The sequence below is a fragment of the Fringilla coelebs genome, assembly GCF_963513975.1.
Source record: "Fringilla coelebs genome assembly, chromosome: 6".
Classification (NCBI taxonomy): Eukaryota; Metazoa; Chordata; class Aves; order Passeriformes; family Fringillidae; genus Fringilla; species Fringilla coelebs.
This window is the reverse complement of record NC_140034.1, coordinates 32,298,930-32,316,912: the sequence shown is the minus strand read 5'-3', so window position 1 is coordinate 32,316,912 and position 17,983 is coordinate 32,298,930. Positions and strand designations below refer to the sequence as shown.

General features: G+C 35.6%; 1 protein-coding gene across 1 annotated transcript in view; it reads left to right on the top strand.

The window, feature by feature from the left end:
• The window catches only part of FSIP1 (fibrous sheath interacting protein 1), a gene marked incomplete at its 3' end in the record, with an annotated part of 65,250 nt that extends 54,884 nt beyond the window's left edge, over positions 1-10,366 (top strand). The window contains exon 11 of the mRNA XM_084207395.1: positions 9,791-10,366. Coding sequence (XP_084063521.1) covers positions 9,791-10,366 — 576 coding nt within the window. The remainder of the gene's footprint in view (positions 1-9,790) is intronic.
• Positions 10,367-17,983: the final 7,617 nt, after the last annotated feature.

Here is a 17,983-nt window from a genome sequence, read left to right as displayed (position 1 = left end):
GACAACTAACCATACCCTTATTCATTTATCTATGCTTATGTACAGGGATCTTTCCCTTAAAGACAATGATAGTTTCATAGATTTTCGATGGGATCTTCCTTTATGGGTGTAATTATCCATGCCATGAATTAAAAATTACAGAAACATTTCAGAAGCAGTGAATGGGTACTTGATTTTTTCTTTTTTTTAAAGACACTTCATAGTCCTAAGACTGTGAGGTAGGATTCCATATTTGCAGTTCACACAGCTACAAAGACGGACAACTTCTCTTCTTTATTCCTATAAGTTGTGTAATTTTTGGTACTGTTAATGTTCTAGATTTTAGCAGTGTTTGAATTCTTGCCTTATCCCACACATGGCAATACTGTACATGCTGTTATATTAAGCTTGTGGGAGCAAGACAATGAAATGCTAAACTGTATTATACATTATGGGTCTTGTTATTTAAAGGTAGATAATAGATTTGCAATTCTATATTTCAACATATTTCTTCACCACAAGTTTCTGAAAAGTAGTATATTTTATTGCTTTTTCTGTGACTTGCCAAATTTATTTTTTAATATTGATTTCTACTTCTTCCCATTTATTCTCTTTTGGTTGAATAGCCTTTTAAATCTTTTGTCAGAAAGGCTTCAGTTTTAAAACAATAACTGGTAAGCAAAATCCTAAATGTTCTATTCTTAAATTTTAGCTGGGTTGAATTACAATTGCCAGTGCTGGTGTGTCTCTGCTGCCTGTGAGGACCTTGGGGAACTACAATAGATTAGCACTGACATTAGCACTTGGCTGAGGCTCTTGATTTAGGTGGTATGAATGTGAAACAAAGAGAGGGTGTCAAAAACTCTGTAAGAAAACCACATTCATCAAAGAGAATTTGATCAACCTTAAGTTGGATAACTGAGATTGTACCCTACCTGTATTACTTTCCTGAGGAACCCTGTGGGTTTCTGTATCTCCTTATTCTACATATAGCAGACCTTCCTTCATATAATACTTCTGTTGTCAGAAGAGAATATTTACGCCTTCAAAATATGTACTGCAGGCCAGGCTTACCATATACATTATTATGTTACTTAGAAAAAGTCAGTATTTAGAGGTGCCTGTTGCTATTGACACACAAGTCCAGCCATTAAGAGTCACTTTAAAAGATATCTCTGAAGAGTACCAGAAAATTGAGTCTGAAGCTTCTGTCTGTAGTGTGCTTTAGATGAGTCTTTATGGCCTGTTGCTCCTTGGGCCAGTCCTTTCCATATTCTGTAAGGCTAAACTACTCTTAATTGCATAGGTCACCTAGTTCATGTGTTTGTGGCTTCTCTGTTTTCATGGAATTATAGAAGGATAGAATGGTTGGGTTGGAAGGGATTTGAACCTCATCTAGTTCCAACTGCCCTGCAGTGGCTAGGGACACCTTCCACCAGACCAGGTTGCTCAGAGCCACATCTAACCAGTCCTTGAACACTTCTGTTCTTTAATATTTTCTGTTCCTCCAGTAGACTATAGACCTGTAAGCATTCTTAAAATCTCTGGATAGTTCATTACAGTTTAAAAGATGATGTATATGAAGGTGATCCCATTATGCTACACTATTTCTCAGAAAAAAATATTAAGCCAATATGCCCGAAAAAAAAGGAAAAAAAAATAGAAATGGGGTTTTGTAACAGAAAACAGCTGCAACCACATCAAGGCATTTTTGTCTACTCTACTGGCTTTACTGAAAATTAAATCCACAACTTAATATTCAAGGAAGAGATTTCTATGGAATGAAATCTGTTAAGTGCTTAATAACAAACAGTTAAAAACACAAAATGGGATGTTTAGGAAACTGGTTTTGAATGCTAAATAGTCTAGATTGCAGAAGTTCTGCTTCTTCAGGAGAGGCTAGAAAATGAGTCTTATTATGAGTAAAAGATTGTAAATACCAGTTCAGGAATTTGTGTCTTATGTTTTCACACACCGTCAGTGTGTTTTAGTTAAAACCAGCTTGCTTCAAATATAAGAACTCTTGAAACTGTATGAAATCAAGTGCTCTACAAACAGGGAGCTATCCATTTGCTGAGAAAGATTTTAAAAATGAAAATTTTTAAAGTGGCTCAAATATGAAAAAGTACCTCGATTTTTCTCTATCTGCAAACACAGTAGATTAGAAGAGATAAGTTTTGAGCTAATCTGGAGTTAGAAGAGCTGAATTCCTGCAAAACATCTGTTGACAACCTTGGAGTAGATGGATTTTCAAATTCAAAGTGATTTAAATCAGACACTTTTCTCATAGTTCAGTGTTTAAATGAAGGGGAATTTACATCATGATTTATGCAGCTTTAAAAATTCTTAAACTTTGAAATTACATTCTCTAAGGAACACTCTACTCTTACTGTTTAGTGACTAGTAGGACATCCAGTTAAACAGGCTCTTTACATCAAGTCAGTACCTCTTTGCCCTAGCCAGGAAAATATACTCTGTGCACATTTAATTACACAATTTAATATATACTTATTTAGAATTTTAGTTCTTATCTTCAATTAAAGCTAAATGCTGAATTACAGATAAAATGCTGAGTAAAATTGCCTCCTTTGCTAATTCCTGCTTACTTGAAATTTGTGCCCTGCTGCTAATGATGGAAGCTGGAGTAAAATTGAATAGCAGGACAATGTTGAAACTTCAGAAAAGAAAATTTTTATTATACAATATATACAAAAGTAAAATATGCTATACAACTGGTGTTTGGACCTTAGGGGAAATGGTACAATATATCATAATGCATAAGTCTTATATTAACAAAATGACAGAAAAAGCCATCATGCTAATGGAAATACATATTTTGATGAGTTCTATTTAATATTTTAATTGTTTAGGTTGAATCCAATACTGCTTAGGGTGTAAAGGTTAAAATACCCTCTTGGTTCAGATGGAGAAATGGAACTTCAAAGTCATATGTACTTAATTGCGGAAAAGGTGATGAAGAGTAATTTCCAGTTACTTGAAAAATACTTATTTTTTATTACAATGTGTGCCTGATAGAAATGTTAGAAAATTTAAGCCTGCATGACATTTTTGGGTTCTGTTTCCTAAAGTTACCTTTTTAGAACTTGGTGAGGACATACAAATTTAGATTTTAGTGCCCATGGGTGAGAACCTGGTAATAGGTAAGCACCTAGAAAATGTTATGCAACCTGTAAATCAAAAGCTAAAATGAAATTAAGTTAAAATTGAAAGTTAGGGTAAAATGTACAACTTGTAGCCATTCAGAAATACATCTTTTTGAGTCTTTGAAAATGATGGAAACATTTCCGTAGGGTTCTAAGAAATACTTCCCACTTACAAACCTCTTAAGTATACCCTCTTATAATACCATGAAATCTCCACAGCTGTAAGCAATGTAGCTTAGTGTCTATAGGGTCAAATGAAAAGAAAATTCCTGCAAAAGATCTTTTAGCTTCCTTGTTTTTGTTTTTTTTTCTCCAACTTCTGTTACCTCTAGTAGCCAGTTCCTCTCTCTTTCATAGCTGATGAAACACACTTTTCCTTTACTGGCACATTCAAGTCACAAGCAATTGACTTGATATTTTTGAGAAAGGCAAAATTTAAGCAAGTGTTACACCTCTTTGTAATGACTAAAATAGGCATGTTTATGACAAGTTCTTGGAGGTAAAACTGATTTAATTGTTTTTACCTCTATAACCTATAGGCTACCTTTAAAAAATGGCTGCAACTATCATTTGTCTCCACAGTTTTCATCTACTTTGCTACTCTAAATAAGATCAAAATTGTATAAACTCATGTCTCCTTTTGATTTCTTTTAAAATTTCTCTTTGTGAGAGAAAGAAGGGAAAAAATCTATTTTTTTTAAAATAATTTCTTAGTGAAGTTAATTTTATCTTCTAAAATTCTGAAATATTTTTTTAGTCAATGTTTTATACTATTCCACAAGGCTGATAATCACTTTGATGTTGAGGTTCTGGTAGCTCATAATGTTACAAATTGAATTTTCTTTTCAGACAGTGATGTTACCAGATGCCCAATAATCTCCTCCTCTTTTTGTCTGGTGCTTCTGGTTTTTTGCCAACATACTTCTGTCCTTTCTGTGTTTTGGCTCTTAGCAGCAGCAGCTACCAAAAATTGACTAGTAGACCTGTTCATTTTGCCCTTACACAAACAGAAACAGTGGAAAAAATAAGAGAAGGGAAAATTTAACTAACATAAGTAAATGGAGCAGAAAGAGGGAAAAGCAGAAGCAGGAGATTTTCGCCTCTGGCTTAGGATCCTGTTCATTCTTGAAGATGTATGTCATTGCTGAAACACCATAGAAGTCCCCAAGCCCACTAGACATAAACACAGAACCATCAGATGGTAAATCGTGATTGTAAGGAGCTCTTAATTTCTGATTCAGCTTTGAGTCTCAATTTTTAACACTGTCAAATCCACACATATTACTTGCCTCTCCAAAAAGATGCTCATTGAGTTGTGAGCATGTCTCTGGTCTACTCCCTCTAATATTTTCTGTTGTTACATTCTGAACTAACCCCTCTGAAGCAGCTGTACAGAGGAAAGCTTTACTTTTTTCTTTTACATTCATTAAGCTTTTTCTTTTAACACAGTGTTTATAAAACAAGCAACTACTCAAAGCAGTAAAGTGACATGCTGAACACTTAATTTCTTTGTGAAAGCAGATGTGTGGGTCTCTGTACTGGCTTTGGCTGGGATGTTAATGTTTTCTTAGCAGCCTGTAGGGTGCTGTGTTGTGGATTTGTGACCAAGAAGTGCTGATAACTCACCTGTTTTAGCTCAGCCTTTGCACTGAATCAGGGCCTTTTGTGGTTCTCAGTCTGCCCTCCAAGACATATAATCTTATGCACAGTAATACAAAGGGAAAAGAGTGGGTTCTACAAAGTTAACCATTTTTTGCTCAGAAGTGGCTGGGTATTTGTCTACCCATGGGAGATGCTGAGTGATTGCCTTTGCATTGCTTGTTTTGTTACCTTTCTCTCTCTTTGCTTATTAAACAATTTTTATCTCAATCCACAAGTTTTATTGCTTTTACTCTTCCTTTCCTTTCTTTTTTTGCTCTTCCTGTCCTCTTACCCTTCCCCACTGGGAAGTAAGCAAGTATCTGGGTGATGCTTAGTTGCCTGCTGAGGACAGGCAATGGACCTATTACATTAATTTAAATCAGTTTACAAGTTATGGATACCAAACTGACTTCTGTGATGCAAAAGAACTTTGGGCTTTCAACATGTCTGGAAATGATAAGAAGCTCTTCCACAATGACATGATGTGTGTGGTTTGTATGTTAATAATGTTTCATGTTAATAATAGTGTTTGCATGTTAATAATATTTCACAGTTGCACTGACCAGTGCTGTTCATAGACAAGTAGATAATGCTTGGGTGCGATGCAGAAAGGTGAGACCCTGGACTTGAAGGTCCACATTGAGTTGAGTAATGTGGAGATAGAAGGCAAGGATTGCCTTTTCAAAGCAGAATAGAGTTGTTTGAGAAACTGTCAATAAGTTATTGAATAACTAAAACTTACAAAACTTCCCTGGGCTGATCTGTCAAAAATCTGAACTTTGTCTCAATAGATCAGTATTCTCTTAAAATGGGGTCATTTTACCAGAAGAAAGCAGTTACCTCAGAATTGACTGTTGCAGTCTCACACACTAGTAAAAATGTGAGCAAATTAAGCATCAAAGTAAATTATTTCAAACAAATACACTATCATGTGAACTACTGAGTGCAGCACTTTCAAACTAAGGAACAGAATTTCCATGTTTATAGATGTGCCAGCTACATGAGTCCTTAAATATCCTTACTTTGTAGTGTTTGCTCATTTACTGTGTGTCATTTTTTGATTATTTACTATAATTAGAAATAATCCTGATGTGTCAGCTTTCTCCCCATGGTAAAATCTGATACAGGCTTTCAGTGTTACTCTGTTTTTGTTACTGTACAGATGTAGAAAGAAAGCCTAAAGATTTGAACTTGAAAACTTGTAGTCACAGCAGGGCTGTCCACAGCAAACTACAAGTTTGCATTCCTACCACATGCAGTAAGGTTTTCTCTATAGACTCCTGTCACGGAGGAATTCAGCAAGGAACAAGAAATCTTCAGTCAGAGGAGGGCCACAAGTGTGTGAAAAGCTAACCACACATAAACAGTAAAGGTCATTAGCAGGCTCCTAAACTCCTGGCTAGGAATTAGTTTTTTGGATCATTAACGGTAAAAAAGCCTAGGAAATGAATAGGACTCACTGTCCTATTAAAAATTAGCCAGAACAATTAAAAGGTTTTCTAGTTTTTAATGGAAACCAGACCTGATACCTCATTTTCCCTTGTCTAGAGGGCTGTTTCTGCATTTTGAATGACACTCATTTTATGTCCTTGTATTTTTAAAAAAATGTCTTGAAGTATTTATTCTGTATAGGAGTTGTAAATTATTTACAATGAAGGGAATGAAAGCTTGGGAGATGTAGAATCGAGTGTCTCCCTGAGACTGTGTTTCTGATTCCAAGTCATGGCTCTGAACTGTTACAGTTGGTTGTGACTGGATTGCTTCTCATGTGTGCAAATATATACTCTGCAGACTTCTAATAAAGTTGTTGTATTATGCAATTCCATGAGTTCAAATGCTCATTTGGTTGCAAATGCACAGCCTTTTTTGCTGTGAGATGTCTTTCCCAATGGTGTTTCCCTAAACTCTGTTTCCTGATTTTAACAGCAGCCTTTCTGCTTTCATTTCAGTGTAAATTCCTGGCTGCTGAGTGGATGACTGGTGGCTATTTATCTTCTCCACTGTGTATTTTTCCTTAAGCCTGTAGTCATCTCTTGAGTTTGGCGAAAGAAAATAACAGTGCGCCTTTAGTGTTTTAAAACATAATTTTTGGAGAGGTTTATTAAATACTTTCCTCATCTTTACATGCATGTCTTACAAAAATCCAGAGGGCGAAAAAGAGAAAGAGAAATAGAAAGAAAGAAAAAGGAAGGAACAAAGAAATGGTTTACACTGTCTGCTTTGGCTGCAGGCCTGCCACTCTGGAGGAAAACAAGCCCACTAGTTCCCAAACTTTTTAACTCCATAGTTATTATATTCATTTCCCTCCCCATATGCCTTAGGCTCTAAATCTTACCCCTCTGGTAATAATCAAGGTTATCTATGAATACAAACCATATGATTTTCCTGAAAGATGAAAAAAAGAAGAAAAAAAATTTGGATGAGGGAAAATGGACTGCAGTTAAATGGTGTGGGGATAGGGGAAATAAAAGGACAAAAGAAAGTCAGGAAAAGATGATCTTCCTCCCAGTGTTAATTTTGTACTGATCATTCATTTGCTTCATATACATAATTCCTTTCTGCAGTGAGTGAATTGCCCTGTCATTAACATAAAATTAGCTCCAAATGATCTTGGCCAAGAGGTTTGAAATATGTTAGTATAGAACCACACACCCAGAACCATGTGGGTTTCCAGATGTGAAAATCTTCTATGTTACAAATATAGTTATGTTTACACAGTATAATCTGCTCTGTGGATATACTCTTGATGCAGCTGTGCTTCCAGTAGTGGTCTCTTATGTTGTGCTCTTCCTGTGTGGAAGCCTCTGTTTCTTAGAGTGAGTCCATTCTGATAATCACTGCTTGGAAACAAATGTTATCCTACAAATTAAAATACTTTTTCAAGAAATTAAAGACTTCAGCATGGGCTAGTAGTTTAGATTAAAAGTGAAAATTTGAAACATTTCATGTTTCATTTTTGATTCATCATAGTGTTTTGCTACTAATTTTTTTCCCTGAGTTATTTTTCATCAGTGACTACTTTCTACACCAGGATTAAAACTTAGAAGACTAAGTAAAGTTTGAAGATATTGTAATATTTTGCATGTTTTCTATGTTAAGCATTTAGGCTTGAGGTTTGATTTTAGTTGATATTATCAAAAATACATAGATTGATACCAAGATTACTTGCATCTCAATATAATTCCCTGGTGATGTGTTCATCTAAACAAAGATCTCTACCCACAATAATAGTCTGTCAGGGCTCTTTTTCTTTCTCTTTTTTTTTTTTTTCATGTTTAAAAGTCCTTACCATCTTGATTTCTTTAATGCAGTTGCAGTTTTATGTGCAAGAAAGAAACTTGGAGTATCTTTGGGAAGAAAATTGATATCTGCAGAAAAAGATTATTGGGTTAAATAACTCTGTAGAGCTGACCTTATGCCCATCAGTTAGTGCCTGAACTGTATAGATTTGGTCTGTAGCAGTGATTATTAACTATTATTAATGTTTGAATGCGTAAGTACAGAATGGTGACTGAAGGTAACTTAAAATGTCATTCTTGTTTGCTTTTTAGTGTCATCTTGTAATTTTAATAGCCACACATTTTTCAAAGAAATATTCTTTCCTTCCTGGCTGAAAACTGTCCCCATTGATGAATATGAGTAATCAGTTTTCAGGAATAATCCGTACACCTTGTATGGTACCTTGGCTGTAGTTGAGTCATGTCATATACATCAAACAAGATAGTATGACTCCTGTAGCTGGATCAGAGACCTTCAGGGAAAAAAATATCAGCTAAACATCTAATATTGATCTCTTCTCTGAAATGACAGCAGCTTCATCCTCTAGCACAATGTAAAGTAAATTCTCTGTAGAAGTCCTTACACGACAAAAATAAAATTTTTGTTTTACATAAATCACTGTAGCCTAAGGGTTCATTAATGTGTCAGCTGGTCCTTTGTGTCTTGGAGGTTAAGTTAAGTGTTTTTCTCTATTAAATGTTGATAGTGTTTCCAACATTTTAAATATATATTATGATATCTTCTATAGCTCCTATTTCATGGACAAATGTATTACACATATGTAAAAATAGTCTTGTCCTTATCATCATAATCTTTAAATTGTCAGGGAAAATTGTGCTACTCTGTTTTTAGGAGCATTAAGGATTGTAAAAGCTGTAAGTAACTCCCTATTGCTAACCTCTTTAAGCAAAATATCCTTTGCTATTCTTCACCATAACCAACTAATATCAGTTATTATCTTTAACATCAAATTTTAAGAAATGTCCTATGTGATAAGAATGGTGAGAGTGTGCCAGTCTCTGAATAAGAAATTACTTGAAGAGATACATCTGTGAGCTACGCAAGCGGTGACAGCTTGAAGGAAGCACTAAAACTGTCCTACAGAAGACAGAGCTTTCTTCTGTCACTTGCCATGGGTCATGCTTGCCATGGTAGGTAACTGATGTGCTTTGTGTCACTTGGTTGAGAGAGAGACTATGTGGGATTTCTACCATGAGAGGCTGGGAATATTTCAGTCAGCATGTGACAGTCTTTGTGGGCCGGTGCTGCCCAAAACCATTTCTAACTCCAGCTGCATTGCCCCAACAGTCCTTTATGAACGTGCTATTTTACTTTCAATAACTAAAATCTAAAAGAGTGTGTATGTGTGTGTGTGTGTGTGTCTGTAGATATTCACAGCAAACCAATAAATATGAGAAAGTGCATGCTCTGGTAATTAAAAACCAGTCAGATCTCATGGATGACTATGCAAAATCAAAGGCCTCTCAGTGCCTTGTGGACATCAGGCTTCTTTCCTAACTTTCATCATCATCATCAATCTATCTAGAACCTAGTGAGGATGCTGCGTAAATTTTGTGATTATGGAAGTGTATATTTAAATTCAGTTTTAATTGAAAGACTGATATTTGTTTAAGGATTCTGCCAGTGTATCTCTCAAGCTGTTTTATGGCACTGCTTTCCATTAATTATATTTTGACAGAAGAAATTCTCTCCTTTTTTTTTTTCAGACTGAAAAACAAATGAGCCTCTCTGAAGAGCAGCTTAAGACCCTTCTGGAAGAATGTATGCAGCCTCAGAGAACAATAAGTAACGTTACCATGCCACAGTCTCAGGAATCTCTTTCTTTTGGATTAAGTCCCCCTTGTTACACAAGTCAAGACTCCACTCTTCACTCCACATCTAGTCTTTCCAAAATGTTAGTTGAAGACCATATTGTAGGGATGTTAATGGCTCAGGAAAAGGCTGGACTCGAAGACAAAAGCTTATGTGTTAATGCAGAGAGCAAAATCCCTGGCTACCATACCAGCAAAGCATTGGCTGGTAGTCACTTATCAAAGGATTCACTGGCCCAAACAGAGGAACCTGATGACCTAGAAGGTTTACAGAAGATGGAAGATAAGAGTATTACTGAAGGTTACTTTATGTCAAGAGCACTCAACACAAAAAGATTGAAGAAACCTTCTTTCTTGGGTGAACCATTATATTGCATCAGCATGAACAATGAGCCATCCACAGAGGCTGACATTCTCAGCATACCACTGCAAACCAAAGGAGGTGAGACTCTTAACAACCCTTTAGAATAGGCTTTTGATTATAATGAAAAAACCTAAGCAGGTTCTCACCAAAGGTATGCACCAATACACACTGATTATTACGGTGGGACAAGAATGTTCTTTTAGAAAACATAAAACTGTGCCAAAAGTAATACACACAAAATAACAGAATGTTTATTAAAATTCTTACCCTGAAATAATTGACTAAGAGTTTTATGAAATATATCATTGATGTTGATTAATTCTGTCAACTGGAAAACAGTGTTGAAAAGACATATGGATTCCCTTTCTGGTAGTAGAAAGTCATGTTCACTGTTCTGTGGAGAGCAAATATTCTCGCAGTAGCTGGTACAAAAATTCACATGAAAATCCAAGTGTTTCATGAAAGTTTTTAATAATGTAAACTTGGTCATATAGAAACAAACATGTCCTGGCTACATTAAAGATAATAAACTGCTTTTAGGGAGTTCAAATTTACACACATAAGATACCAAAATTAATAATACTGAACAATTACTTTTAGTTTGGTAAAAGAAAGAATAGACTTAAACCAGCAAAAAAAAAAAAAAATTCTCTCTGTCTGGTGTTCTAAAACAATTGTGGAAATGTCTCTTGTTTTTTTTTATGGTCTTTACTTATATGTAATTACATAGTGATATTGTAATCTAAATCTATAATTATATTTTTAACCTAAGACTAGTTCTCTTCCTGGAACGCCAACTGTTCAAGTAAGCCAGATTTTAGGCAGGTAAACCTTTTATTTTTTTTCATAGAAGTTTTGACAGTATGAAATTTGTAATTATAGTGCTAGAATCTAATCTTACTATAAATCAATACATTTTGCTATGTTTATGGATTGGTCTTTGTTGTACTGGCAATCTGTTCTGGATTTAGAGAAACTGTTTTTTTCATGTACATCAGTAATTAAGAGGAACATTCTAATATCCCTCTGCTATGTTATAATTTCCTAATCATGATCACAACACTTTCTTTGATTGTTTGTACTTAATCTTTCTACAATGATGGAATTTTAATATTTTTCAATGTGATTCCGCCTGTCAGAATGCAGGAAGTCTTGGTATTGCTGTTTTTACACTGCCAGACATAGTTGATATCCATACTTACCTGCACTACTTTTCCCTTAGGAGATTTAAGTGCTAGCTTCTACATGAAGAAAATAAAAATAGTACCTGTAGAAAAGGTTGGGTGGTTTTAGTTTGGCTTTTTTTTTCCTGGCAGCTGATAAGGTAAATTACCAGTTGCCTTCTCAAGCTGTCTTTGCTCTTCATGTAGATGCAGGCATCAGAGGAGCAGAGCGAGGGAAGAGAGTGGTTGGCCCAGAGGAGAGCAGGGTGGCAGTGGTGCTCATGGGGAGCACCACAGAGATCACCTCTGCAGGGGCTGGCAACCTGGTCACCTGCAGGAGTAACACGATTACATACTGCGCCATCAGGCTTCTTCGGCAACCAACAGTGAGAAAAACTCAGTAACTTGCTGCCTTTACCTGAGTTAAAATTCTCCTTTAGTCTGAAGGACATGGTCAGAGCCAAGTGTGATTCATACTCAACTACCAGCTCTCATTCTGAGTGTGTTTTAAGAGGGCATGTGTTAAATCAGGGATAGCACCGTGCACTGAGACCACTGGGTAGTGAAGTGAGCTGGTAACTGTAGGTATAGTCACTGTGACGTAATTTTATTGCACAAGAGAGGAGGAGATTTTCAATATTAAGTGGATTTCCACATGGGATATCTCATTGTAAAAGTCTACAAGGTGAATGTGTTAACATTTATCACATAATAATTTAAATATCTTTGAGTCAAAATCATGTGTGTCAGAGTAATGTAATGGGATATTTCGATTACCTGTTTTCACTAGTGACTGAAACAGATGATGAGTAATGTTTAATCCTCTAGAGCTCAAATCTGGATGGTTAATAAGCATCTTGGTTTTTCTGATGTTTTTGCACACAAATTCTTTTTTTGAGAGGGGAAGTATTCTGAAAATTCAGTCCCTGATTTTTTTTCATTTTTTACGAAAAAGCTAATTAATTTGTTTCCTACAAAGGTGACTCAGTTCTGTCTGAAGCAATTAGTTCTGGACAGAGGCCAAAGGGTGTGTTATTTATTGAATTTGTAAACTTGCTTAACGTATCTGTAGATAATTTGCTTGTTAGTTCAGACATGATTAAATGTGCTAATTAAGAAATAGAGATCCCAGTGCAATCCAGTTTAAGGCAAATAAATCTGCAGATGAAGGTATGAGAAGTGTCAGGTGCTATTTTAATTTGTAAGAGGTATTTGCATAGTTGCATTTTATTATTGTCTTAATTCTTAAGGACATTTAAATATGTATGCATAACCTTCTGTAAGTAGTTTGATTTTATTGCCCACTCCATATACAGTTTGAATTCTTAGTAATGCTGGCTAAGCAAATAAAATAGTGTGAAATTGGTTTAGCACAATTTCAATTTTACATTCCTTATGGTACTGTAGACTGATATAGATTTATTGTAATATATTAAATGATAGATATTTTCAGGAAAGTGTAATTATTAGCATAATGCATATATATGTATATATATGAAGGAAACTCTCATGTGCCTTCAAAGATAAGTAATGTCTGTTTCTTGAAAGAAGCACTAACCTATACCCAGCTTATATGTATATAAACATAGATGATGTTTACTGAAGTTAACAGAATCCAGACTTGCCCAGATGCAGAAATGAAAAGGCTATTTCTCATAGTTGTATGAGCCAGCTCTAGTTTGAGGGGCTATATTAAGTGGAACAGTTTTTAATAAACGGTTGTTATATTTTGCTCTTGAAAAGAATGTTGTGCTTCCAGCAGCTCAGCACCTTTTTCTTTTCTCTTTTTCAGATCATATGAACATTGAAATTTGAGGGGAGAGTGACTATATGCTTCTCTGCACTACTGTTTTCTGAAGGTGTAGCTAAACTTCTATCAATGATATTGCACTGATACAGTATCATATCAAGCATCCTGATGGGAATAAATTATTTTAATTGAAAATGTTCCATGAGTTGATTTTTTCTTTAGAGATAATTATTGTTGTCATTGTCATACATTCTTGCAGTTTGGTTTCAAAATAAACTCTTGCATTTCATTAAATTTCTTGGGAGTGTTCTGTCTTATAAAGAAATGTACACAGATATTGTGTAGCGGTGTGTCTGATAAGACATATGTATTTGTTTGTAAAAAAAAATGAAACAAAACCAAAAAACCAACCAAACTTGAAAAGTTTAGTCTTAATTGATGGGGCTTTATTAGAGAAGGTGTGAAATATATATAATAATTTAATTTTTCTTCTCATACACACAGAGTCTAGCTTTTTCATAAAGTTAGCTAAGTCGTGTCTTCTGTTATCTCACTGCAGTTTGCTGGGGCTTGCAGCCTGTCTGACTCAGAGTCCTGACTCAGTGAAGCATCCCATTACTCAGTTTTTTTCCTGGGGCTGTCTGTTGGCTGGACCCCTGGTTTGCCTGAAGGCTGGAATTGCTCAAGTGCTCTGCTGGATCAGAACATCAGCACTAGTCTGCTCAGGTCTGCCTGATTCTCATCTGGGAAAACGGTAACCACACAGCAAACATTCATGTCTTTGAGTTAAGAAATGCAATTAAATGAGGAAGGATGGCAGCCCCTGGTGAAGGCTTGGAGGGAGTAAAATGGAGGCATTCAGAAGTTTGTCCTAGCAGCTACTGGGTTGTGAAACCGTGTAGTGATGGGGGAAGGGTAATGCAGCTGGTTTGGGTTTGAGAGAATAGTAACAATTCATTACAGGTTTTTGATTGTCTAGTCTTTAACTAGTATTTTTTCCTGATTTTTTGCCTATTTACTCAGCTGATGGTCGGTTTCCCATTTCATGTGGTCCAATTTCAGAATAAGAAAACATTATTAAAAAAACATGGTTCATTTTTAAAAGTTTTTTTGAGTGGGGAGAGATACTCTAGCAAAGAAGACTCAACAGATTTTCCCATTGACAAGCTCTCTTGTGGCCTCTTGACCTAAAAGGACAAATTGTTTCTCAGATCCTATACCTTTAGTCGTTTAACATCCACCACAAAAAGATGTATGGACAGTACATTAACTATACTTGGGCTTTTATTGCATAGGGCTTATTTGATCTAATATGAATGTTTAAATAAATGCACATATTGCCCCAGATTTTAATCTAATTTACAGAGTTGCCTGTAGGATTGGATGCACACTTCTGGGGAAGTTGTAATTGTGTGGATATAACAGAGATCAGAATCTAACCAATTTGCTCTCAGTTAAAAATCTGAATGTAACCTGATATTTGCAACAAGCCGTTGCTATCTCTTTTTTTACTTTCTGATATTTTTACGTGTTCTCCCACAGCAATAACAAACCTTTGCATAGTGGATGTTCTGCATAGGATTGCTGTAAGCACATTTCATGGAACTTTTCAAATCTCACCTACATGTGTTTCTTACTGTAAAAATATTAAGCCTGTGTCATAATTTTTTTAGCATAAATATAATGAAAGCAATACTGACAAGTGTTTTTAAGAGTATTTTCTGTGCCTGTATGATATTCATTCAGAACTGTCTGCTGGCTCTAATCTTTCCACAGTCCAGTTATTTTCACATGGAACTTGTGTTTTATAGAGATCTCAAAAAGAGTGTTTCAAGTGCTTGTGCAGTTTTTGAAGAAATCTAAATTCTGTTTAAAGATTGTATGTATAATATCTAGAGAACATTAAGAAAAATACTAAATAATTCCTATTTTTCCTGGTTTATTTTCTTATCTTGAATCTCTTGCTGCTATAAAAAAGCTTTTGCTAGCACCCTTAAGGAAGGGTTGCTGTTGCTAACAAAGATTTTTGACATTCCTGAAGCCACACATCTTTTTATTTGCATCTGGCATTTCAGGGATAAGCAAGTAAGTTTGGAGGGATATTGACTTGAAATGGATATTCCAACAGGAAGTCTGCAACTTAACTTTTAGTTGTGGGAAGTGCTGAGCACCCTGCACCAGTTGAAGTCACTCCAAGCTAAAGGGGCCAACACTCATGGCTTGCTATTCCAGAGGTGTGTTGGGTCAGTACCCAAAGCTCAGAGACTATAAAAAATTATTGACCTGAGATTTATCTGTGCTCGGTTTCTACTGCATTATGTTAAAAGGTTGTTTGGAAATATTTTGTTTCTTGTTTGATGTTACAGGTGAAATATCAATTCAAGCCCTCCTTTCTTTTTGCATTCTCAGTTTTAAGTAAAACTGTTGGAAAGAATTATTTGGAAAAATATGGTACTGGTGAGAAGTGGACAATAACAGAGATATTATATAAAATATAGTGACAAGGTCATTTGCTAAAACATCACAATACTAGGGTAAAAAGAAAGTTGAGCCCAGGAGGATTCATGGGTTTTTCTTTGTTTTTCCAGTGACTCTGTGTTGTGACCTGCAATAACCCCTCCACTGGGGCCGCCACTTGAATTCCAGCTGCACTGGAATGTGGCAGCTTCTCCTCAGGGAGTAATGTGGCAGTGATGATTAAGATATTTAAATTCATTTTCTTTTGCAGCCTAACTTAGGATTTGGAAGCAGGTTTTTTGAAATACATAGCTTCATTTAGCCTAAATTGTATTTGGCAAAAAATTCTGATAACTGACTTCTTTAATGTCCTCTCTAGCCCCTTTAATCCAAAACATAGCAGAGCACAGGAGACTGATTTTTAAAGTTATCCTTCTGATTTTTGGGCTTTGAGGTGTTTGAGGAACAAGAAGTTTCGTGTGTGAATGTAAATTTATGCTGTTTGTTCTCCTTATCTTTTTTCACTGATGATTTTACAGCACAGATAGATGCTTTGTTCCAAAAATTTAATATTGGTGAAGGCAACACAGCCATGAAGAATAGATTCTGATGTGATTCATCTAATTGCTGAGCAATACAGGACCAAACCATTCTGTCTTTGTCACTGAGAGCCCTCAGTGATACACAGCAGAGCTGGTGTTTGTGGTGGCCAGTGCTCAACTGTTGATACTGATTTTCTTCAGTGGGTATGTTTCGATGCTGCCATGGTTTGCTCTCTTAAATGACAAGCTGCATATTTTTTCCTCTGAATATGGAAAATTAAGGTGGTTCAATCGATTTCATGAACATTATGTATGTATGTTTATATATAGATTGCATGGATTCATATGTAATATAGAAAATATACTATACATTTGAGTAGGATATTTTAAACAATTACAGCATTGATTTCACTATACTGTAATGGTGTCAGAAGTTGACTCCAGCTTTACAGTCATTGTGCAGACTTAGAGTGGTTGAGGGATTTTCATTTTGAAGAGTAGTGACAAAATATATATCCTGAATTAAAAAAAAAAAAAAAGTTAAAAAGTTTTGTGAATCTGAACAACAAGAAAACAAGTGAAATTATTCTTTTATGAACAGAATTCAAATTTAAATTAAAGTAGTTCTACCGAGGAGTGAAAAAACTTCTAGTTTTGTCATTAAAAAAAAAATATATATAAAAAGAGGAAAACGCCCCACAAAAATGCTGGGCCTAATGCCTTTTTCCAAGACACGTGGGCTGGTGTCTGCTTAGTGGAGCTGTGGTGCATGCTTTCCTTCTCACTTCCCAAGCAGAACTCCTGCAGAGCCAGTGGGCATGCTGAGCGCAGAGTGAAAACAGGCTGTGCAAAAATTATCTGCTGCACAGATCAGAGAGGAAAGGGCTGCTTAAACATGTCATCAGAGTAACAAGGACTAGTCTAGAAATGTGAAAAAGTATGCCAGTAAATTCATGTACTGAAAAGGATGAATTTTACCTCCATATCAGGGATGGATAAGTGAGAGGCAGTTGTTTGCAACTCAATTTCTGTGATTTCAGTGACTATGAGAATTTTTATATTTTATTTAAACCCTGTATTTGCTGGATAAAATTTCAGCAAATAATATGAGAGTGCACCTTTTTGTTATGCTTCTTAAAAAGTCTTTCTAAGCACAGCTTTGGAAAAGATCCCCTCTCTTGCTTTTTACATGAAAGATTTGCCAGAGTTTACACTTCCAAGTGTGTTTCCTCCCCCACTTATGAAGAGAGAGCCTCACCTCTGGAGTCTCACAGTGTGAAGGACAGACACAAGACAAGGTGGTTTGGCAGATCCTCAGGAAGCTGACAGGTTGGGAGGGTTTATGAAAGCTAGGAAAAATAGTAATTGATTTTTTCTTTAATTTAATTTAATTTTCAACAGATGTGCTTGCTTATTGAGAAATAATTGCTCCTTTATTTGTAGTGAGATTTAAAGGTCAGAAAAACTGTTTCCTTTTCAAATAGAATAGAGGCAGCTGAATACTACTAATGCCATAACCTACATTTATCCAATTATACGTTTCATTGAGGGATTGGCTAGAATCCAGATGCCGCAGTTGAAATAAAAGGCTCCCTGTCATTTATGTCTATGTGAAATAGTTCAGTGCTTGCAATGGAATCTGCAATACCTCTTATGTTTAAAAAAAACCCCAGTAAACTGGAATATTCTGGAGTGTGCAGTGACTTGCAGAGTGTTAAACTGCACGAACAATTTTGCTTTGTAGGCAGGTATTCTGTATTCAGAACATTTTTTCCCCTAAAAATCTGCTGTTTTCTTGTGGAAATACTGATC